The sequence below is a fragment of the Borostomias antarcticus genome (genome assembly GCF_949987555.1).
Source record: "Borostomias antarcticus genome assembly, chromosome: 18".
Taxonomy (NCBI): domain Eukaryota; kingdom Metazoa; phylum Chordata; class Actinopteri; order Stomiiformes; family Stomiidae; genus Borostomias; species Borostomias antarcticus.
The window spans coordinates 23,294,711-23,316,720 of record NC_140251.1 but is presented as its reverse complement, the minus strand read 5'-3'; the positions used below and the strand labels follow the sequence as shown (position 1 = coordinate 23,316,720).

Below are 22,010 nucleotides of genomic sequence, written 5' to 3'. Positions count from 1 at the left end.
CAGAGCCCAGACCTGCCCCAGAGCCCAGACCTGCCCCAGACCTGCCCCAGAGCCCAGACCTGCCCCAGAGCCCAGACCTGCCCCAGAGCCCAGACCTGCCCCAGAGCCCAGACCTGCCCCAGAACCCAGACCTGCCCCAGAGCCCAGACCTGCCCCAGACCTGCCCCAGACCTGCCCCAGAGCCCAGACCTGCCCCAGACCTGCCCCAGACCTGCCCCAGACCTGCCCCAGAGCCCAGACCTGCCCCAGACCTGCCCCAGAGCCCAGACCTGCCCCAGAGCCCAGACCTGCCCCAGACCTGCCCCAGAGCCCAGACCTGCCCCAGACCTGCCCCAGACCTGCCCCAGAGCCCAGACCTGCCCCAGACCTGCCCCAGAGCCCAGACCTGCCCCAGAGCCCAGACCTGCCCCAGACCTGCCCCAGACCTGCCCCAGAGCCCAGACCTGCCCCAGACCTGCCCCAGACCTGTCCCAGAGCCCAGACCTGCCCCAGACCTGCCCCAGAGCCCAGACCTGCCCCAGACCTGCCCCAGAGCCCAGACCTGCCCCAGACCTGCCCCAGACCTGCCCCAGAGCCCAGACCTGCCCCAGACCTGCCCCAGAGCCCAGACCTGCCCCAGAACCCAGACCTGCCCCAGACCTGCCCCAGACCTGCCCCAGACCTGTCCCAGAGCCCAGACCTGCCCCAGACCTGCCCCAGAGCCCAGACCTGCCCCAGAGCCCAGACCTGCCCCAGACCTGCCCCAGACCTGCCCCAGAGCCCAGACCTGCCCCAGAGCCCAGACCTGCCCCAGAGCCCAGACCTGCCCCAGACCTGCCCCAGAGCAGACCTGCCCCAGAGCAGACCTGCCCCAGAGCAGAGCAGTCCCAGAGCAGAGCAGTCCCAGAGCAGAGCAGTCCCAGAGCAGAGCAGTCCCAGAGCAGAGCAGTCCCAGAGCAGAGCTGTCTCAGGTGCACTTCAGGTGCTCATCATCACTCAACCTCATTGAACCAAATAATTTTCCGACCAGCTGCAGGACGTGTTCTGATTGGACATCAGGTTGCCTGTGGTCCCTCTCCCAGACTCAAGGCTCAGGTTGCCTGTGGTCCCTCTCCCAGACTCAAGGCTCAGGTTGCCTGTGGTCCCTCTCCCAGACTCAAGGCTCAGGTTGCCTGTGGTCCCTCTCCCAGACTCAAGGCTCAGGTTGCCTACTGGTTCCACGTTTTGAAACATCAAAACTCAGGCTAACTTAGGAAATAAAGTCATTATGATTCTGATTATAAACAAATCCCCTTTCACCTCAAAGTGTGCCTCTTTAGCCTGTTAATAGGCTGCTATCTTTAAATTGAGTTTACTGTGGTGATCTAGTTTACTGTGGTAATGTAGTTTACTGTGGTGATCTAGTTTACTGTGGTGATCTAGTTTACTGTGGTAATGTAGTTTACTGTGGTGATCTAGTTTACTGTGGTGATCTAGTTTACTGTGGTAATGTAGTTTACTGTGGTAATGTAGTTTACTGTGGTGATCTAGTTTACTGTGGTGATCTAGTTTACTGTGGTGATCTAGTTTACTGTGGTAATGTAGTTTACTGTGGTAATGTAGTTTACTGTGGTGATCTAGTTTACTGTGGTAATCTAGTTACCATCTCAGAAGATACCTTCTCAAAGCATTGATGATGTGGTCATGGAGACAGGCATATTGTGCAATCTGAGACTGGATGTACAGGTAAGGATTATTAAAATCAGATCCTTTTTTGGAACAGTTGGCATTGGGCCACAGTGTGCAGTGAAAAGGACCGTCATCAGCAGAATGTTAATGTTAATTGCTAGCAGATATAGTCTGTGGGTAAAGGGAGTTGAAGATGAATGATTCTATTTGTCAGTCTGCCAACTGTACCCATTCATGTTTATACACAGTCTGTGGTTCCTGGGAATGCTTATGATGGGAGTCATATGGGCATCCTCTATAGTCCAGTTGCATGGCTCACTCTCTTGTCAATGCATTTGAAATGGTGTTGACCTATGTAGCTGTCCAAATGGGTCATCTCTACTTCAATACTGTTACCAAACCAATTCATATAAAATGTTAGTTGTAGTAAATGTACAGTGAAGTTCACTGTACCTACTTGAGATACAGTTTGCAGTCGGCGTTCTCTGTGGTGAGATCCATGCCTCTGTGATTGGGCAGGATGTGGTCGCCCCCCCCCCCCCCCCCACCACCGCACCCCATCCCCCCTCCCCCCTCCCTTGGGTTACGCATTAGACGCCAAAACCTCAGGAAAAATGTGTCTCAGCAAAGCATTTTCCATTCAGACCAGACCAGACCAGAACAGACCAGACCAGACCAGACCAGACCAGACCAGACCAGACCAGACCAGACCAGACCCAGACCAGACCAGACCAGACCAGACCAGACCAGACCAGACCAGACACAGACCAGACCAGACCAGACCAGACCAGACCAGACCAGACCAGACACAGACCAGACCAGACCAGACCAGACCAGACCAGACCAGACCAGAACAGAACAGACCAGAACTCACACACGCACGCACGCACGCACACTCATACACACACACACTTACGCACACACATGCACACACACACACACACACACACACGCACACACACAGACTCACTCTAGGCTGCTCTCTAATTCTGGGACTTATGAAGTTGATGTATTTTGCTATCATCACCATGGTTACTGGTGATTAGTTCCATAAGTGCGGTGAGTGCCCCCCCCCTCCTCCTACAGCCCCCCCCTCCTCCTACAGCCCCCCCTCCTCCTACAGCCCCCCCCTCCTCCTACAGCCCCCCCTCCTCCTACAGCCCCCCCTCCTCCTACAGCCCCCCCCTCCTTCTACAGCCCCCCCCTCCTCCTACAGCCCCCCCTCCTCCTACAGCCCCCCCCTCCTCCTACAGCCCCCCCTCCTCCTACAGCCCCCCCCTCCTCCTACAGCCCCCCCTCCTCCTACAGCCCCCTCCCTCCTCCTACAGCCCCCCCCTCCTCCTACAGCCCCCCCTCCTCCTACAGCCCCCCCCCCTCCTACAGCCCCCCCTCCTCCTACAGCCCCCCCCCCTCCTCCTACAGCCCCCCCTCCTCCTACAGCCCCCCCCTCCTCCTACAGCCCCCCCCTCCTCCTACAGCCCCCCCCCCCCTCCTCCTACAGCCCCCCCTCCTCCTACAGCCCCCCCCTCCTCCTACAGCCCCCCCTCCTCCTACAGCCCCCCCCCTCCTCCTACAGCCCCCCCCTCCTCCTACAGCCCCCCCCCCCACAGTACCAGAGTCTGTGTGTCTACCCCCCCCCCCCCCCCACAGTACCAGAGTCTGTGTCTACCCCCCCCCCCCCCCCCACAGTACCAGAGTCTGTGTGTCTACCCCCCCCCCCCCCCCCACAGTACCAGAGTCTGTGTGTCTACCCCCCCCCCCCCCCCCACAGTACCAGAGTCTGTGTGTCTACCCCCCCCCCCCCCCCCCCAACTGCTGGTGACAGTGGGGCATCCACTGGACCTGGTAAGAAGATAGGAGGGAGAGCGAGAGGCACTAGGGAGAGGGAAGGCAGAACAGGGTTAGTAGCACATAGAGCCATACAAACCACACAGATATTAAAACAGGCAACCTGGAACAAGCTCCTGGAATATATTTGTCTAATGGCTAAGAACATTTAAAGAGCAATAAATTACATTAAAATAAATTTTCAGAGCAAGAAAGGCTAAGAGCATCAGGTCCAGGCCTAAGCCGGATGTGGACTGATGTGTGTCTGTGTGTACGTGTGTATGTGTGTGTTAACTAAATACTACGACATCCACAGCTGACACAGGGGTATCTATCGGACTCAGGCTGGTCTGCGGACGACAGTAGGGCATCCACTGGACCTGGTTAGAAGGTAGGAGGGAGAGAGAGAGGCACTAGGGGAGGCAGAAAACGGTTAGTAGCACGCTGAGCCATTGAAGCAACACAGCTGTCAGAACAGAACAAGCCTGTTTCAGGGTAACCAGCTTCTGTACACTACTTGATATACATACAGTGCATAGCAGGATAAATACCAATGTATACAGAGGATTCACAGGTAGGTTTGAGGCTGCCTTTCTGTGTCTCAAGGTCCTGGCTAGTGATTGTAGGCTAGGTCGAAAAGGTACGTCTTGAGGTCTCGCTTGAAGACCTCCGTTGTTTCGGCCCTTCTTAGGCACTCTGGTAGGGTGTTCCAGAGGTTGGGGGCATAGAAACTAAAAGCTGCCTCTCCGTGTTTCTTGGTCCTGGCTTTTGGAACTGTTAAAAGTTCAGTACCTGAGGATCTGAGTGGTCTGTTGGGCATGTACTTAACAAGCATGTCTGAAATATATTCTGGTGAGTGACTGTGGAGAGATTTATAGACTAGTAATAGTATTTTAAAGTCCATTCTAGAGCTGACTGGTAACCAGTGTAGTGATTTTAAGGCTGGTGTGATGTGTGCCCTTCGTCTAGTCTTAGTGAGGACTCGTGCTGCAGCATTCTGTATCATTTGTAGCTTAGAGATTGCTTTCTTTGGTAGGCCTGATAGTAGAGCATTGCAGTAGTCCAGCCTGCTTGTAATGAAAGCATGCATTAATCTTTCGGTGTCAGCCTGAGAGAGAAAGGGTTGCACCTTGGCAATGTTCCTTAAGTGGTAAAAGGATGTCTTTGTAATATTCTTGATGTGGTTTTCGAAATTTAGATCTGAGTCAAGTATGACACCTAGGTTTTTAGCCTGGCAATTGGTGTCAATTTCCATAGTTTTTAAATGTGCAGATAGTTTCTCTCTTTCAGCTTTTTCTCTAATGATCAGTACTTCTGTTTTGTCCTGGTTTAGTTGGAGGAAATTATGTGACATCCATACATTTATATCTGTAATACACTTGACAAGGCAGTCAACCAAGCTGTAGTTACTGGGTGTTACAGAAATATAGAGTTGGGTATCATCAAGGGGCAGCATGTACAGGCTGAAGAGTAGAGGTCCTAGGATCGATCCTTGGGGCACCCCACAGGTCATAGGGATCTTTCCTGAGCTATATTCACCGAGGGCAACGAAGAAATCACGACCGGTTAGATAGGTCTTAATCCCAATTAAGGACTGGACCAGAGAGGCGAACCCACTTCTCCAGTCTTTCGATGAGGATTGCATGATCTATAGTATCAAAGGCTGCACTCAGGTCCAGGAGGACAAGAACAGAAAGCTCTTTGGAGTCAGCATTAATTCTGAGGTCATTTACAACTTGCCGTCCGTGCCGTCTCGAAATGCCGTCTCTGTGCTATGATGGGCACGAAAGCCAGACTGGAAAAGGTCAAGGGTACAACTTGTAGCTAGGACATCATTAATCTGTTTAAAAGCAATTTTTTCCAGAATTTTACTCAAAAAGGGAAGGTTGGAGATTGGTGTACAATTGCTAAGAACTGAAGTGTCTAAGTTGTTTTTCTTCAGTACGGGTCTCACCAAAGCAGTTTTAAGTATTGGTGGGAAGACACCTGTAGATAGGGAGTCATTAACAATGGCTAAAATGTCATAGGATACAGAGTCAAAAATAGTTTTGAAAAAATCGGTGGGGATGGGATCCAGCAGGCTTGTGGAGGATTTGAGTTTGGATACTACTTTTCTCAACATTTCTGTGTCCATCAGTGTAAACAGGCTCATATGTCCATTACATGGAGGGTACCAGAGTCTGTGTCTGACCCCCCCCCTCCTACAGTACCAGAGTCTATGTGTCTGACCCCCCCCCTCCTACAGTACCAGAGTCTGTGTCTGACCCCCCCCCCCTCCTACAGTACCAGAGTCTATGTGTCTGACCCCCCCCCTCCTACAGTACCAGAGTCTGTGTGTCTGACCCCCCCCCCCCTCCTACAGTACCAGAGTCTGTGTCTGACCCCCCCCTTCTCCTACAGTACCAGAGTCTGTGTCTGACCCCCCCCTTCTCCTACAGTACCAGAGTCTGTGTCTGACCCCCCCCCTCCTACAGTACCAGAGTCTATGTGTCTGACCCCCCCCCCTCCTACAGTACCAGAGTCTGTGTGTCTGACCCCCCCCCCCCTCCTACAGTACCAGAGTCTGTGTGTCTGACCCCCCCCTCCTCACCCCTGGGTCCTGAGTCTCTGTTCCTCTCTCAAGGCTTCAGACATCCTGTCAGAGAAAGTGAGGGAGGGGGTTCCCTCATCAGTCTGTAGAAGCTCTACTGCTGAATCACAGTTGTGGCTAAGCTGTTTTTTGTGTGTTTTTTTTCTCACAACTGCTTGCACTTTCTGTAAATCGTACCAAAATGGCAGGCAAATCTTATAAAAAATATGCACATACAGTATCTCAATGGATTTCTAATGTCAGTTAAAGCTAAACTATCCACTGATGTGTAGCTAAAAAGCTATAACATGATATGCAAACAAAATGTTGTTACTGTTTAAGAGAAGAGCCTATCCAATATTTGAAGCAATCCACATGACTAGCTCTTCTGTACTGAGGAGTCTATGCTGGATGGTGACAGTGTGTCTTCCACTGAGTCACTCAGCTTTAGGCAGATCATTTGGCAGGGAAGCCTATCATTACGGGCATGTTGGTATCTTTCTGGTCAGACTATGGCTAGATGTGGACAGGACAAGAACAGTCTGTCCGACCAATGGTTGGGTCAGATCCCCTGGGTGTCAACCCAGATCATGTCTGCGACCTATGACCTTGGCAATGAGTCAACATTCTGATCCCAGGTATGGTAACGGCACCAGAAGCACGTTCCTAGCACTTCCCAAGTGTTTGTGCTAGCTTAGCTGTTCCACATTTCGCCGAGAAAAAGAAAGGAAGCATTTCTCACTCGCTCTCTCAACAATATCTTGCCTCGTAAGATCATCCTTTGTTTATCTTATTTCGGAGCAATGGCTCGATATACTCAAACAAAGGTCATGGAAGCTCTATGTTTCTCATTGCCATTCAAAAACAACAGCTGGCTTCCCTACACGGATATGAACTCATTCATTGTGGGATTGTTATGCATTGTCATATAAACTGCTATAATCCTGTAATTGTTGTTGTTGGATTAAGTGGAATACTGAAATACTAATAAACTATAAATATAAACTAAAAATAAACTATTAAAAAAAGTATATTCTATCTCTGTGAAATTCAATTAAATTTACTCTGGGCTTTTGTTGTGTTTACATTGCCAAAGTAAGTGAAATGAAAACAAAATAAAATAACCGCAAGGATAAGATGTAAACATTACACTGTAAACATTTAATGAAATAGAGGCATTAAAAATAGAAAATAGTCATCTCTCTTCCTCTTTTCTCAACCTCTTTCTCTTCCTCCTTCCCAGGATGAGTGACAGCTCCTCTCATTGACCTGAGCCTCCAGGATGCCTGCGGCGCCCGTGGGTGGAGCCCCCCCCCACCACGCTCTGCCCCTGGCCTGCGCCCTCTCCTGGCTCCTCCTCTTCCAGGACACCTGTGGTCAGAAGCCCGCCAGGCTCCCGCTGGTCGGTCGCAAGCCCTTCATCGCCGCCTGGAACGCCCCCCTGGACCTGTGCACTGTCAAGTACAACGTCACCGCCAACTTGGACCGCCTCTTCCAGATCAGCGGGAGTCCGCGGGCCGTGCAGACCGGCCAGAACGTCACCATCTTCTACGCCAACCGGCTGGGCAGCTACCCCTACTACACCGACCGCGGCGAGCCCGTCAACGGCGGCCTCCCTCAGAACTGCAGCCTGGACGGCCACCTCCTCAAGGCCTACCAGGACATCGGCCACTTCATCCCCGCGCCGGACTTCCGCGGCCTGGCCGTCATCGACTGGGAGTTCTGGCGCCCGCAGTGGAGCCGCAACTGGCACAAGAAGGACATCTACCGGCAGCGGTCCCGGGAGCTGGTGTCGCGGGCGTACGTCAACGTGACGACAGAGCAGGTGGAGGAGCTGGCGCGGCGGCGCTTCGAGAGCAGTGCCCGCACATTCATGCAGCGGACGGTGCAGCTGGGGACACGCCTCCGCCCCGGCGGACTCTGGGGCTTCTACCTCTACCCCGACTGCCACAACTACAACCTGCACGAGCAGAACTACACGGGCTCCTGCCCCCTGCTGGAGAGCCTGCGCAACGACGAGCTGCTGTGGATGTGGAACAGCAGCACGGCCCTATTCCCCTCCGTGGCGCTCAGGAAGAGCCACGCCCACAACCTCAGCAGCCTCAACTTCTCCCGCTTCCGGGTGCTGGAGGCCATGCGGGTGGCGGCACTCACCGCCCGGCCCTACGACCTGCCCACCTACGTCTACCTGAGGCTGGGCTACCGGGACGACGCCATGGCCTTCCTCACCACGGTGAGCACGCGCCCTCTGACCTCGCTCTCAACCCCAGGAACCAATCACATCACACCTGCCTTCCCTCAGCGGAGGGGGTAAGGCCACATCCTCTCTGCCCACTCTTACAGGGGTGGGATAATGGCTGTCCTCTGATAAGGTGCTGGAGTCTGGTACTGATGTAGGGAAGGGTAGTGGGGGGAGATGACATCATGACAACTGACGCATTATGATCAAATCAACTGATAAGAATCAGGTGCGTCAGCCGCAAGCAAACAGGGCCAGGCCGTCGTTCTTTAGGATAGCAGCTCACCAATACCAGGGCCTGTATAATAGAACCACTAGCTCACCAATACCAGGGCCTGTATAATAGAACCACTAGCTCACCAATACCAGGGCCTGTATTATAGAACCACTAGCTCACCAATACCAGGGCCTGTATAATAGAACCACTAGCTCACCAATACCAGGGCCTGTATAATAGAACCACTAGCTCACCAATACCAGGGCCTGTATAATAGAACCACTAGCTCACCAATACCAGGGCCTGTATAATAGAACCACTAGCCTTCTCTCATCATACTGGGAAGAAAGTTGGACCTGTGGATGAAGTCCTGCCTTCAATTACATGAGCAGCACCTACTGGCTGAACAGAATAACAGTGGTGCAGCTTAGACTACCGGAGGAATAATGCTGAAATACGGTACCTGTGTGTGTGTATGTGTGTGTGTGTGTGTGTGTGTGTGTGCTCCTCACAGAAAGACTTGATCCACACCATAGGAGAGAGTGCTGCTTTAGGTGCAGCTGGCTTTGTGATCTGGGGAGACCTTAACCTGACTTCATCCAGGGTAAGCCTTAACCACCTTTACACAAATATATATATATAACCTCATACAACCTCACCGCACCTTAATCACCACCTATATATATACAGTAGGACCCCACTCATCCGGACTTCAGAGATCCGAACCTCCCGGTCTACCGGACAGGCTTAAAAAAAATCTTCTTTTTTTTTTTTGAGCGTTCTATCTGGTTACTGGTGGGATTTTCATTACAGTACTGTAGGCCAACTTGCATTTAAATCTCACATAATAAACACGTACTGTATCCTACTGTGAATAAAAACAGAACTGTATGTAGACCTACATGTTGCCTGTAGGCTGTAGTCTACTGTCATGTTTCATTTCTTTGTTACTCTAATGTCGAGCGCAAAACCCAAACGAGTCTGCTGTGTGAGAGCTGAATTCCTTGGTAGCCAGAAAGCGCGTCAGCAACCTGAAGCAGAGGAGCATCGAGTCATTTTTCGTTCCCAGTTAATGGACTTCAGGAACACAGACGTGTTGTGAGCATGTAGATTAGCCTACTAAACCTACTGTATTTGTTAAATAATAGCCTACAGCCTAGGCCACGTTAGCCTACATCGGTTGTTTTAGAGACTTTCTTTTAGGCTAATAGCCTAAGACACGACAACTTGTCTGTCATTTCATTTATTTATTTATTGATTATCATTTGCTCTAATTGTTCTAACGTTGGGTTGTTTCTAGGCTATACCATTTTGTTCTGCGAATATAGTAGCCTATCGATGCAGCGTTTATTTGTTTATTTTATTCTATGCTACTGTAGGCCTATTACCCTACTAACACAGTACGTAAAACTGACGGGACACATTGGTGTAATTGTGGTAACTTTGCGACGGTACCAGCAGCGGACCTAGCTGACACCTAGCTGACACTTGCCTTTTCAGTCGCAAAATAACCAAAATAGCCGTCCTCAAGGACACTGTAAGGGAACGTAGCCGCCACTGCTGCTTAAATCCGTAACTACGATGTAATTAAATAACGTGACAATGTGGTTAGATCACAGTCCCAATCTGACTTTATTGGAAATGTGTCACAGTGGGTCAGAACATTTGTAAATTACTTAGGTTTTAAAATAAATTTTGAAGTCATACAGTTACAGAATTGTAATAATGAGGAGAAATCCTGCATGTCTGTTTTGTGTGTAATTTCTCATTTACAGTTAATATTAACACTAAAGATTTGCAGTCTAGGCCTAATAAAAATAATGATAAAAAATATGCCTATGAATAAACTCCTAATTTTGCAACCTAAATGTGAGCAATGAACGCTGAGCAGTGAACGTAGAATGCAAGGCATTGGGCTACTTTCTTAGGTGACACAATTGAAGAACTAGACAAACAAGTTACACACTCTGGTACAGTAGGTGGCTGTATGCACAATAAAGTTGTTTGCGATCCGCCACTAAACTCAGCGAAGAAGAACGAGGACGGGTGAAACTTCCGCTCCGTTTGAAACAGAAACGATTGAGAAAGACCAACACGCTGTCTTTGTCCCCGCGACAACACAGATCCTGTAAGTATCTCAATTTCAATGTATACATTAGTATGTATACATACATACTATGTATTTTGGTATCGTCCCAGATAAAACACCAACGTTATGTGCAAGCTACCCTTTTGTAATGATTATCTATATGCAGATGCTCTCTTTCCAAGCCAGCTAACGTGATTAGCCTTTTTCTGTACATCATGGCTAGCTAAGTAGCCTACGTAAAATTACTCTCGCAATTATTATAACTTTAGCTTTTGTGTAATTGTAGCTTAAATTATAATGTTGGCTTGGCAACTTGAGAATATTTCAGTTGTGTACACTATAACTTTTATGAAGTGTTGTCGTGGGCCATTGTTTCCTAATTACGGGCAATGGTGGAGTCTTCTCGAGTCTAGCAGGCTCGCGCGAGCTCCTGCACGTTCGTACTGTTTCATCGCTTGGAATAAAATGCGATAATTAGCTTACTCATTGATTTCGCATTAACCCACGACACCGTTAGTATGTGTTTGTTTTTAGGCATTCATTTTTCCGAAGTTAACGTTAACAGAATACTAGAAGCCCCAACAACGGAGCTAGGCTAGCTAGCAGGATTTGTTATAGCAGCCATCTTGGCTCATTTGGTTACAGCAGCCATCTTGGTGGATTTCATGTTACTCTTAACTGTTGAAATGGTTGCTCATTCTGTCAAACGGGTAAAGAATTGTGTACTACGTTTTCACTCACATACAAATCCAAATTTTGCATAATAGGTACTCATGATGTGGACTACTGTCCACTAGTGTCTTGCAAAATCTATTTAATTACTGAGTGTGAAGGGTGGTAGACATGTTGCCCTGTTCCTCTAAACGTGTCAGAAATCACGTGGTCCTGTGGAGTGTGCATGTCAGCCAACGAGAGGGTCACCCACTCTCTCTCTCTCTCCCTCTCTCCCCTCCCATGCTCTCAGTTGCCAACCTCCCAGTTCTTGTTTGAACTGAGCAAGAAGCAGGTGAGCGGGACAGGAAGAGGCGCTAAGACGGGGACAGGCGTGGCCAGGGGCAGTCCTGGGACAGCACCACAGGCTCTGTGAGTCTTGTTCAGTTGAATGCCCTCATGAGTATTAACAGAAGAGCACCATATACATTATGCACACATACACTCTAACATGTCGCTCTCTCCTCAGCTCAGCCCAATGGTCTCTGATGGTTCTGTCTGGCCAGCCCTTAGGTGGAGAAACACCTGATCATCAATAAAGGCAGGCACACGTAAGTACAAATGCACATACGTTTCCATAGACGGGATAAACAAATGGGAATATTGATATTGAGTTAATGTTAGCGGTAGACATGTGAGATTCATAAGACGCATCACTGACGCCAGTGACGCCACAATATCAGGGAAATTGAGCAATTGCTTCCCTGTAGTGCAAACTTGCAAGATTCGCTCAGTTATTAACCCTTCTTGCCTTTTTTGTTGTTGGTTTTCTCTCTCCTCCTTCCTCTCTGTGCAGTTCTCCTGTGTGCTGAGCCGCTATCCCATGTATTGCCACTGCTGACAGGGTAGAGCTCAGCCCCATGCAGAAGTGAGTGATGAGGAGGGGGGGATATATCATTTTCCCGTTTTTTTTCCCTCCAGTTTTAGGAACCGTCTCAAGAATGTGTTCCCCACTTTTATGCCTTTAAATCAGGGTTGGAGTATTCCAGGTGTGTGGCCATGGCCATGAACACCAGTAGAGGAGGGAACCAAGTGTCTCATTCTCTCTCCACAGTTGTGTGGTTGTAACCCCCCACTAGCTACATATTCATTCAATCTTTATTTAACCTCGTGAATCAATTGAGAGTAAGCTCTCATTTACAATGACGTATAATCACTCTATATTTGAACTTGTACTACAGGTGAGATAATCCTTTTTAATGGTCTCTCTCATTCGCTCTCCTAGCTGTGATGTTAGAGTTGTGCAAGACTTGGGTGTTCTCCTGCTCTGAGTGCCCATTCTCCTATACCTCCCAGATCTACCTCCACAAGCACATCAAGAGGAGCCATGACAACCTCTGTCTCTGCTGAGGAACACACAGAGCATTATGAAGTAGCCAGTGCCTTGGCGAAGGTGTTTGAGCAGCAGTCATCAATGGATTAACTCCCAAGACACAAGGAAGAGACAGCGCAACACACGCTATGACTCCAGTGACGAAGGTAATATAATAAAGTGCATTCAACAGTCCCAAAAGAGTACTACTTGAGTTGACTAATCTGAGCTAATTTACCTCTACTATATGTTCCAGTGCCCAGGCAGCCGGTCGGCAGAACTCAGACCAGACCAGCTATGCCAGGTGCCAGAGCCGGAAGGCCTGCTCGCTCTGCCAGTTATCAATGCAGGTATCCATGCATGTTTGTGTTGGTGAAATGTCTATGCATATTTGCACACTTAGTTAACTCAGGACTTTCTGAAGACTCATGTACTCAGTTCACTAATTCGCTCATCTCACATCTCACTACTCGGCAGTAGATGTTCATCGCCCGGGTCCTTTGAGCCAAGGCGCTGTGAGCCCAGGCCCTTCAGCCCTTCAGACGTCCAGGCACGAGCAGCATGCATCAGCGATTAGCACCCCGGCCAGACCAGGTCAGGGTCTGACATGTCTCATGTCGAGTTGATTCTTCCCCTTATGCCAGAATCACTAAGCCGCCAGCACCATAGTTTCCTGCTCATCCCTTTATCCTCTGGTTTTCAGGTAGTTCTCTGATGCCATCGCCTGTGAGACCAACAGCTCCAGCAGTGTTGCCATCAAGCTCTGCAGATGCTGGTATGCTGAATTTTGTGAACTACTTCATGCTGCATGTAGGGATATACTTTGAGCTGAATATCCATTATGGGACCGTACAATTACTTATAGCCACATCTGTGTTTAATATCCAGACTTCCAGAGGATGATGTGTCAGCAGTTCTCCAGCGTCATGCAGAGTCTGAGGGAGATGGCACAGACAATGATGAGGCTGGAGCAGAGACTGTCCGGCGAGTCTGCAGACAGCTATCGGGGAGCAGTACTGGATGACCTGCACCCTGCTAAAACGGAGGAGGAGCTGCTGGTCTTGGAGGAGCAGCTGAAGGACAAGGATCATCAAAGGAAGATGGTGAGTAACTTCAGGGCAGAACTTTGTTCCTTATTTTTGCAGGGAAGTGTTAAGGAAATGTAAAAGTAAATGATTGTCTTTATGTTTTGCAGACACGATATCTGAGTTCCATTGGCGGCAAAGATCTGCCAGATGTGGTCCGGCGGGTGCTGTCAGCCATTGCCATACACAGAGTGTGGTGTGTCTACAGCGTCCATGGGAAGAGGGGGAAGAAGCCTCTGAAGAATATGACCCTCTACAATGTTATTTTACGTAAGGGATTGTTCATATTTTCGCAAAATAATACATTGTCTTTGCTTCATGCCATGTGCATTGAAACCATTCCCTTTTTGGTTAAAAGGTGCAGTTATGGCCTGTAAGCCAAGCACCACTGTGACGGAGGTGTCTGCCCAGCTGCAGGAGATGCTGAAACATGCCCCTGCTCGATGCAAAAAGGTATGTGATGTCAGGCAGTCTCGTATCCAGTGACATGGCACGCTTCCAATGAACGTATGCGACTTGCTTTTACAGCCATTTCATTATGTCCTTAGGCATCTGCTCCAGCCCAGCTGACCTCCCCAGCCCAGCCCCTGACCGCAGCTCCAGCCCTGACCACAGTGGAGTATTCAGATGAGGATGACCTCTTCTGCCCAGACCCTCGATTCAGATGTGGGTGACCCCCAGCCCGTCTCCCTAAACCTGCCTTTCCAGCCTGCCAGGATGGATGCCTTTTTTGTAAATAGTTTTTGTAAATTTTAACCTTTTTTTTGTGGGATACAACGGTCTGTTCCCGGTCTGCCTGCCACAGAATGCGCACTGTTTCATTTTTGTTTTTAGAACTTTTGCAATTGTCAGATAATGGGTTGCTAGCCAGAGCTTGTACATGCTTTTTTTTGCTTTTCTGGCTATGCGTAATGTGACAGACCGTAAACCTCATCCTTGTAAACATGTATAACTTTTAATTTGTAATGTACTTTGTGTAATAAAATGTTCTAAACTGTTAATGGTGTTCAGTCTTATATTGGTTTGTATCATAATGCTTGCTGCTATATCCCCATATAGCATTAATTCGTTTTTGTACTGGTAAATGCTAAATATAGCCAGTGGTACTGCAAATGCTAAATATAGCCAGTGGTACTGCAAATGCTAAATATAGCCAGTGGTACTGCAAATGCTAAATATAGCCAGTGGTCAGTAAGTGACCATATTTGCACCGTGCGAAAAAGACGTGCAGACCAAGTCATATAAATACCTGTAAATCTAGTGTCAGCCAAGTGAGTTTATTACGGAAGTTCCTGCCCACGTTTTTTGCACGCGGCCGCACCATATTTGCACCGTGCGAAAAAGACGTGCAGACCAAGTCATATAAATACCTGTAAATCTAGTGTCAGCCAAGTGAGTTTATAACAGAGGTCCCTGCCCACGTGATCACGTGCGTTCTTTGCACGCGGCCGCAACTTCTGAATGACGTGTCGTTCTAACGTAGCGTCTACTAATCGGCAGATCTCGCGTTTCCGTAAATGGCCGCGTAATTTCCGCACGCGGCGCAGATGAATCGTCACCTATAGCGGCCGTATGTAGAACGTTTGCGCAACCTGCGTGTGTTAGTAGGGTATAGGCTAGGCTATATGAGTTTAGTTGGCTATTGTAATTTTGATGCATTTTCACAAGTAATTAAGGGTATTTATCGGTGTATTGTGAGTTTATACAAAACAAGTATACCACTTATTGAATTTGGTGTATTTTAATATAAGTTTCAGTCATCCGGACATTTCAGAGATACGAACGACCTTCGGTCCCGTTGGGTTCCGATAAGTGGGGTCCTACTGTATATATATAGTCTATATATATATATATATACAGTCAGTCTGTAAAGTCTGGACACCCCTTTCACGTTCTCCATGTTTTATTAGGTTACAGACTTATGGTGCGTTCGTTTATAACTGGGAGGTGGCAAATTGCGACTTGCTACTAGGAATGAATAAATAAAACACCGCATGAACTCGCACTTCCTAGTCGCAAATTCGGATATGTTTCTCAGCCCCCAGTTGCTCGAATGCTCTAGATATAACTAGGTAACTGTGATATAATGGTATATAGCTCGAATGCACACAGGTCGGAGGTAGGTATTTTGCCACTTGCGACTTGCCACGTCCGACCACAAACGAACGCACCATTATTCTACAATAGACTGAGTTTATTTTTGAGCTGCGTGGTTGAACATCTGCTCCTTGTTTTTGTTGTGACATATCGGTGCTGTCGACACCTACAGGGCAGTAGATCTGTCATTCAGACTCGGAGAAGCATGCCTCGCATTCCAACAAGCATTCCAAGTCTTCTTCAGTTAGAGGCCAAGCTTTCAATCATGGTATGTGACAAACCAACACAACAGCTAGATAGAGGTAGGCGGACATTAGCTGGTTGTCAAAAGTTGTTCCAGGAAAGAGCCCATTATGAAGTCAGAATGTTGAATGTGTTGGTAAAGTCACTGTATGAGGCCACTCCTCGCTAGCCTGGTATGACCATCCCGATCTATCGAGCTCACTGCTTCGCTCCGCTATATCAGTCTGGCCTTCGCCCCATAGAGAGCGATTATGTGGGCGCACTGGGCGGGGGTAATTGCCTTGACAGACAAAGCGTTCAGCAAACTTTTGCCAAATCCAGTCTGAAGAACGGCAAAAACCTATTTTCCACCGAGAAACTCCGCTAGTGCATACTCTTGTTCTTGTTTAAGTGTTGTGGTTAAGTCTATTTCTGCAATAACTGCACTTTTAGCTGCATTTATTCTTCTAACGTTAACGTTACCACTCGTTGCTTCGGGAGCCGCCATGTTTGTTTAGCGTGCGGCAGGGACACGAACCAATCAGGGCCTGCTTTCCACTGTGGGGCCGGGCAGCAGTTATGGTGCATTCGTTTGTGGTCGGAGCTGGCAAGTCGCAAGTGGCAAAATACCTACCTCCAACCTGTGTGCATTCGAGCTATAGCGAATTATATGATGATGATATGATATGATATTGATGTCAGCCGGCAACTAGGGGCTGAGAAACATATCAGAATTTGCGACGATCAAGTGCGAGTTCATGCAGCGTTTTATTTAATAATTCCTAGTAGCAAGTCGCAATTTGCCACCTCCCAGTTATAAACGAACACACCATTAAAACTTAGTCCCTGATTGGCCCTGTATGGTCTGGATAATCCCTCTCGAGGAGGCGAAGGCCAGACCGTTCTGCGTTAGTGAAACAGAATGTGAGCTCGCGATAACGGGATGGTCGTACCAGGCTAACTCCTCGCCTGATGCCTGAACTGATGTCCAGACTTCAGCTCAGCCAAATAAGGCAGTCTGGTGGTGATAAACCATCAATACTTCCATATCAACTAGTTTGCAAGTGCGCAAGGCTTCGTTGATAGGCAGGTCGATGAGGCAGGTGTGAGTGCTGTGGCACCACACCAGTGCGCAGTATTCACTGGTGAAGGAGACCAGGGCTAGGGCTGCCGTACGCAGTGTTTTTTGCCCCAACGCTCCAGCCTGATCGGACCAGTCGCCTCATCAACGCCACACGACACCGCCTTTGCTTCGCTTAGCTTCAATCTCCATTTCTGGAGGCATGTAGTGTCTGCATGTCCTGGCTCAGGGTCTCCTCCACAGTAGTTCATGTATGTGTTAGTTGTGTTAGATACTGACCCTCACCCTTCACTGGTGTCCCCCGTCAGCACAACTGCACCAAGGTGAAGTCCTTCCTGAGCCACCGGCTGGGCCAGTACATCACCAACGTGACGCGGGCCGCCCAGGTCTGCAGCGACTTCCTGTGCCAGAGCAACGGCCGGTGCGTCCGGCGGGACCCTCACGCCCCCCACTACCTGCACCTGTCCGCCGGCAGCTACCACATCCAGCCCTCCGGCCACGGGGACTTCCAGGTCATGGGATGGCACTCGCAGCACGAGCTGCAGCTATTGGCTGAGAGGTTCCGCTGCCACTGCTACGAGGGACATGCCGGGGAGCGCTGTGACAGCCTGAACGACGTGGTGGTCGAGGGGGAGGACAAGGAGAAATGGAGGAAGGAGGAGGGGGAATGGAGAGAGGGGCTGGAGGAGGACGACCAGGAGAAGAAACAGCAGAGTTCAGCTCCTCTGACTGGAAATACCTCTGGACTGATAGTGTGGCTGCTCTTTGTGAACTCTTTGGTTCTGAGGACAGTGGTGTGATGATGCTGATTATAATGAAGGCTCTTCCGGTGGCGTGGGGGGTTTGGGTTCAGATAGGGGAGAGGCAGAGCTTGAAGTACTGTAGCTCTTTGGGGTAATGCTGTTGTATGAGGACCTTACGTAGAACTATAAAGCATTATAATCATTTATGACTCAACATCACCACCAACTGGTTGTTTAAACTACTTATGAATGCATTTAGCATTTCTTCTGAATCTGGCAAGTAGTTCCAGTGAGTGGTCCTTATGCATATCACTTGAATCCTCTGCCATGTAGCCTACTTTATGCTGCCATACACCTGACATAAGGTGCTATAACCATATATAAACTGTGGACATCCTGGCCTCCCATTGACAAACAGGGTGTCATTTGCCTTTAAACAAGCACTGCCCCTTTGACAAACAACATCTACTAGTGCTAACATACTAACTTTATCAACTGTGTTATGAAATGTTATTCTCCGCTATCACTTTTGGTAGCACTGTATGCACTGATAATGAAATGCTACCATGCTCCAGTCTCCATGAATACTGTTAGTTAGCATACTTAGCAATAAGCTTGGCTTTTTTTAAGTTCTACAAGTGTAGTGGAGCAGATAACCATGACAACGTGCATTTTGTGATAAAAGCATGAATTTTAGCCAAAGAAACACATCAAATAATGTTGGATATTGCACCATTGTATTTTGATTTTTTTTCAATCCCCCGCCCCCAAAAAAATGTATAATAAAAAAAAACAAAATAAAAGAATAATAATAATAAAAATAAAAAAAATATATATATATACACATGCACACACACGGTACATCTTCCTTTAGCGTGTTAACAGCTAAGAGGTCCATTCCTGATTGCTGAGAAAAAAAAAATAATAATATATATATATATACACTTATTATTATTTTATTTTTCTCAGCAGTCTTGGAATGGACCTCTTAGCTGTTAACACGCTAAAGGGAGACATGCACCATACACTTCCATGAGCAATTGCAGACCAATCTGACTTGCAGTTTATTAGAACGTTTTATAGGTTTTGCCAAATTTTCGATCTGCAGAAAAATCCATCATGACGGAGATTATGGATTCTTCAGGCATAATTTGTTCCCCATGAGGAAAAACACAAGCACACCTGGTTTGTGAATGGCTGCTATGGGCGACATGTTGAACATTCATGATGGCTCAGTATCCCAATTTCTTTGATATACCTCTGGCTATAAGTGTATCAAATGTCATGCTTTTATCATAAAATGCACAATTGTTGTGGATGTCTTAGCTAAGCTGCCCCACTAGTGGTATCTAGCACACTGTCTCCCATTGGTTAGGCACCTGTGTCACTGATTCGTCAGTTAGGATCACATCATGTATGACGTCATCTACAGTACCATTGATTCATAACCACACATCACAGGACCTGAGCAGTAGAGACAGACTTAAACTACACATCACAGGACCTGAGCAGTAGAGACAGACTTAAACTACACATCACAGGACCTGAGCAGTAGAGACAGACTTAAACTACACATCACAGGACCTGAGCAGTAGAGACAGACTTATACTACACATCACAGGACCTGAGCAGTAGAGACAGACTTAAACTACACATCACAGGACCTGAGCAGTAGAGACAGACTTAAACTACACATCACAGGACCTGAGCAGTAGAGACAGACTTAAACTACACATCACAGGACCTGAGCAGTAGACAGACTTAAACTACACATCACAGGACCTGAGCAGTAGAGACAGACTTAAACCACACATCACAGGACCTGAGCAGTAGAGACAGACTTAAACTACACATCACAGGACCTGAGCAGTAGAGACAGACTTAAACTACACATCACAGGACCTGAGCAGTAGAGACAGACTTAAACTACACATCACAGGACCTAAGCAGTAGAGACAGACTTAAACTACACATCACAGGACCTGAGCAGTAGAGACAGACTTAAACTACACATCACAGGACCTGAGCAGTAGACAGACTTAAACTACACATCACAGGACCTGAGCAGTAGACAGACTTAAACTACACATCACAGGACCTGGGCAGTAGAGCAGGACTTAAAGTCGCACTGAATTGAAAAAAGCATTCTGTCCCATTTTGGTTCACATAATTGGTCATAGTGTTCACCTATTCAATGACGTATGCCAAACAAATTACAAAATTCTACCTTTGTTGTAATCTTATATCAAAGTATATAATTTCTTACTTCCTGGAAAACGGTAGGTCACATGCAATGACGACAACAGGTACCTTAGATTTTAGGCCAATAATCTCACGACATCCACCCGTCAATCAACGCTATCCTTCTATCGAATCTGTCTAAAGTTCTTAAAACCCGTCCACTTGTCAATGTTCTAATCAAATTCCTCTAAACATTATGTCCCACCCTCATAGCTTGTTTGCGTCGGAAATACGTCAAACTACGGAAGTTAGATTATCTCAAATGTCTGTTTCTGTGCGACTTTAAACCACACATCACAGGACCTGAGCAGTAGAGACAGACTTAAACCACACATCACAGGACCTGAGCAGTAGAGACAGACTTAAACCACACATCACAGGACCTGAGCAGTAGAGACAGTCTTAAACCACACATCACAGGACCTGAGCAGTAGAGACAGTCTTAAACCACACATCACAGGACCTGAGCAGTAGAGCAGGCTGACTTGAAGAAAGCTGACCCAGTTTCCAGAGCCGAGAGCCGGGATCAGGTCAGGATCTTTCTGTTGGAACATGAAGAGCTGGTTGGAAAGGTCCCGGCTCCAGACCAGCCCAGAGACGGTGCGCATGGCCAGGTCTCCAGACCAGCCCTGGAGACGGTGCGCATGGCCAGGTCTCCAGACCAGCCCAGAGACGGTGCGCATGGCCAGGTCTCCAGACCAGCCCTGGAGACGGTGCGCATGGCCAGGTCTCCAGACCAGCCCTGGAGACGGTGCGCATGGCCAGGTCTCCAGACCAGCCCTGGAGACGGTGCGCATGGCCAGGTCTCCAGACCAGCCCAGAGACGGTGCGCATGGCCAGGGCTCCAGACCAGCCCTGGAGACGGTGCGCATGGCCAGGTCTCCAGACCAGCCCAGAGACGGTGCGCATGGCCAGGTCTCCAGACCAGCCCAGAGACGGTGCGCATGGCCAGGTCTCCAGACCAGCCCAGAGACGGTGCGCATGGCCAGGTCTCCAGACCAGCCCAGAGACGGTGCGCATGGCCAGGTCTCCAGACCAGCCCTGGAGACGGTGCGCATGGCCAGGTCTCCAGACCAGCCCTGGAGACGGTGCGCATGGCCAGGGCTGGTTACTTTCTCACACCTGTCACATGACAGGTAAACAGTTACATGTACACATACTGTATCTGTATGTTCCAGAGGACCACAGCCTTATCACTCTGGCAGTGAAGCGCATATAAGAGGCAAGGGGGACCAGGGGCCTGGTGGTTGCACAGGTATCTGAACACTTGCAGATCAGTTGAACTCTCAGCTCCCTATAAACTACCTGGAAAATCCTGTATTTCTTGTGGCTGAACATCCTTGGTAACAATTTCAGCGTCTACCTTCTGACCAGGTAACTCATCAGACTGTGTGAAACTGTACAAAGTCATTTTTGACTATAAAATCATTAGGTTGCATGTGGACTGTGTGAATATGCCATCTGCATAAGTTACCGGAAGATAAGATATACTTTAATAAGATAAGATATACTTTAAACATGGAGGAAATTTGGTATATAAATGCTGTTCACGTTTGTCAACCATTGAAAAATTTCAATACTAAATGCCAAAAAAGAAAGTATGAGTAAAAATACCAGAAAAAAAATCTAATGTTTGAATGCTTTGGACACAATATGTATTACGCAAAAGCATGTACTGTATGTAGGTAGGTAGGTAGGTAGGTGGGTAGGTATGTATGTATGTATGTATGTATGTATTATGTGTATGTATGTATGTATGTATGTATGTATGTATGTATGTATGTATGTATGTATGTATGTATGTATGTATGTATGTATGTATAGGCTATACAGTGGCCTAAACGTTTTGGTATTGATGTAGTTGATGTTGAACTTGGTGTATGTACAGTACTAGTATGCGTGTTGCGTAAAAATATTTAACTAACTCTAA

At 48.2% G+C, this 22,010-nt stretch overlaps 1 protein-coding gene across 1 annotated transcript in view; it reads left to right on the top strand.

The window, feature by feature from the left end:
- The window catches only part of hyal4 (hyaluronidase 4), a gene marked incomplete at its 3' end in the record, with an annotated part of 25,724 nt that extends 7,828 nt beyond the window's left edge, over positions 1 to 17,896 (top strand). The window contains exons 2-4 of the mRNA XM_084452843.1: positions 7,287 to 8,276; positions 9,014 to 9,103; positions 17,405 to 17,896. Of these exons, the coding sequence (XP_084308969.1) occupies positions 7,326 to 8,276; positions 9,014 to 9,103; positions 17,405 to 17,896 (1,533 nt within the window). The 5' untranslated portion in view covers positions 7,287 to 7,325. The remainder of the gene's footprint in view (positions 1 to 7,286; positions 8,277 to 9,013; positions 9,104 to 17,404) is intronic.
- Positions 17,897 to 22,010: the final 4,114 nt, after the last annotated feature.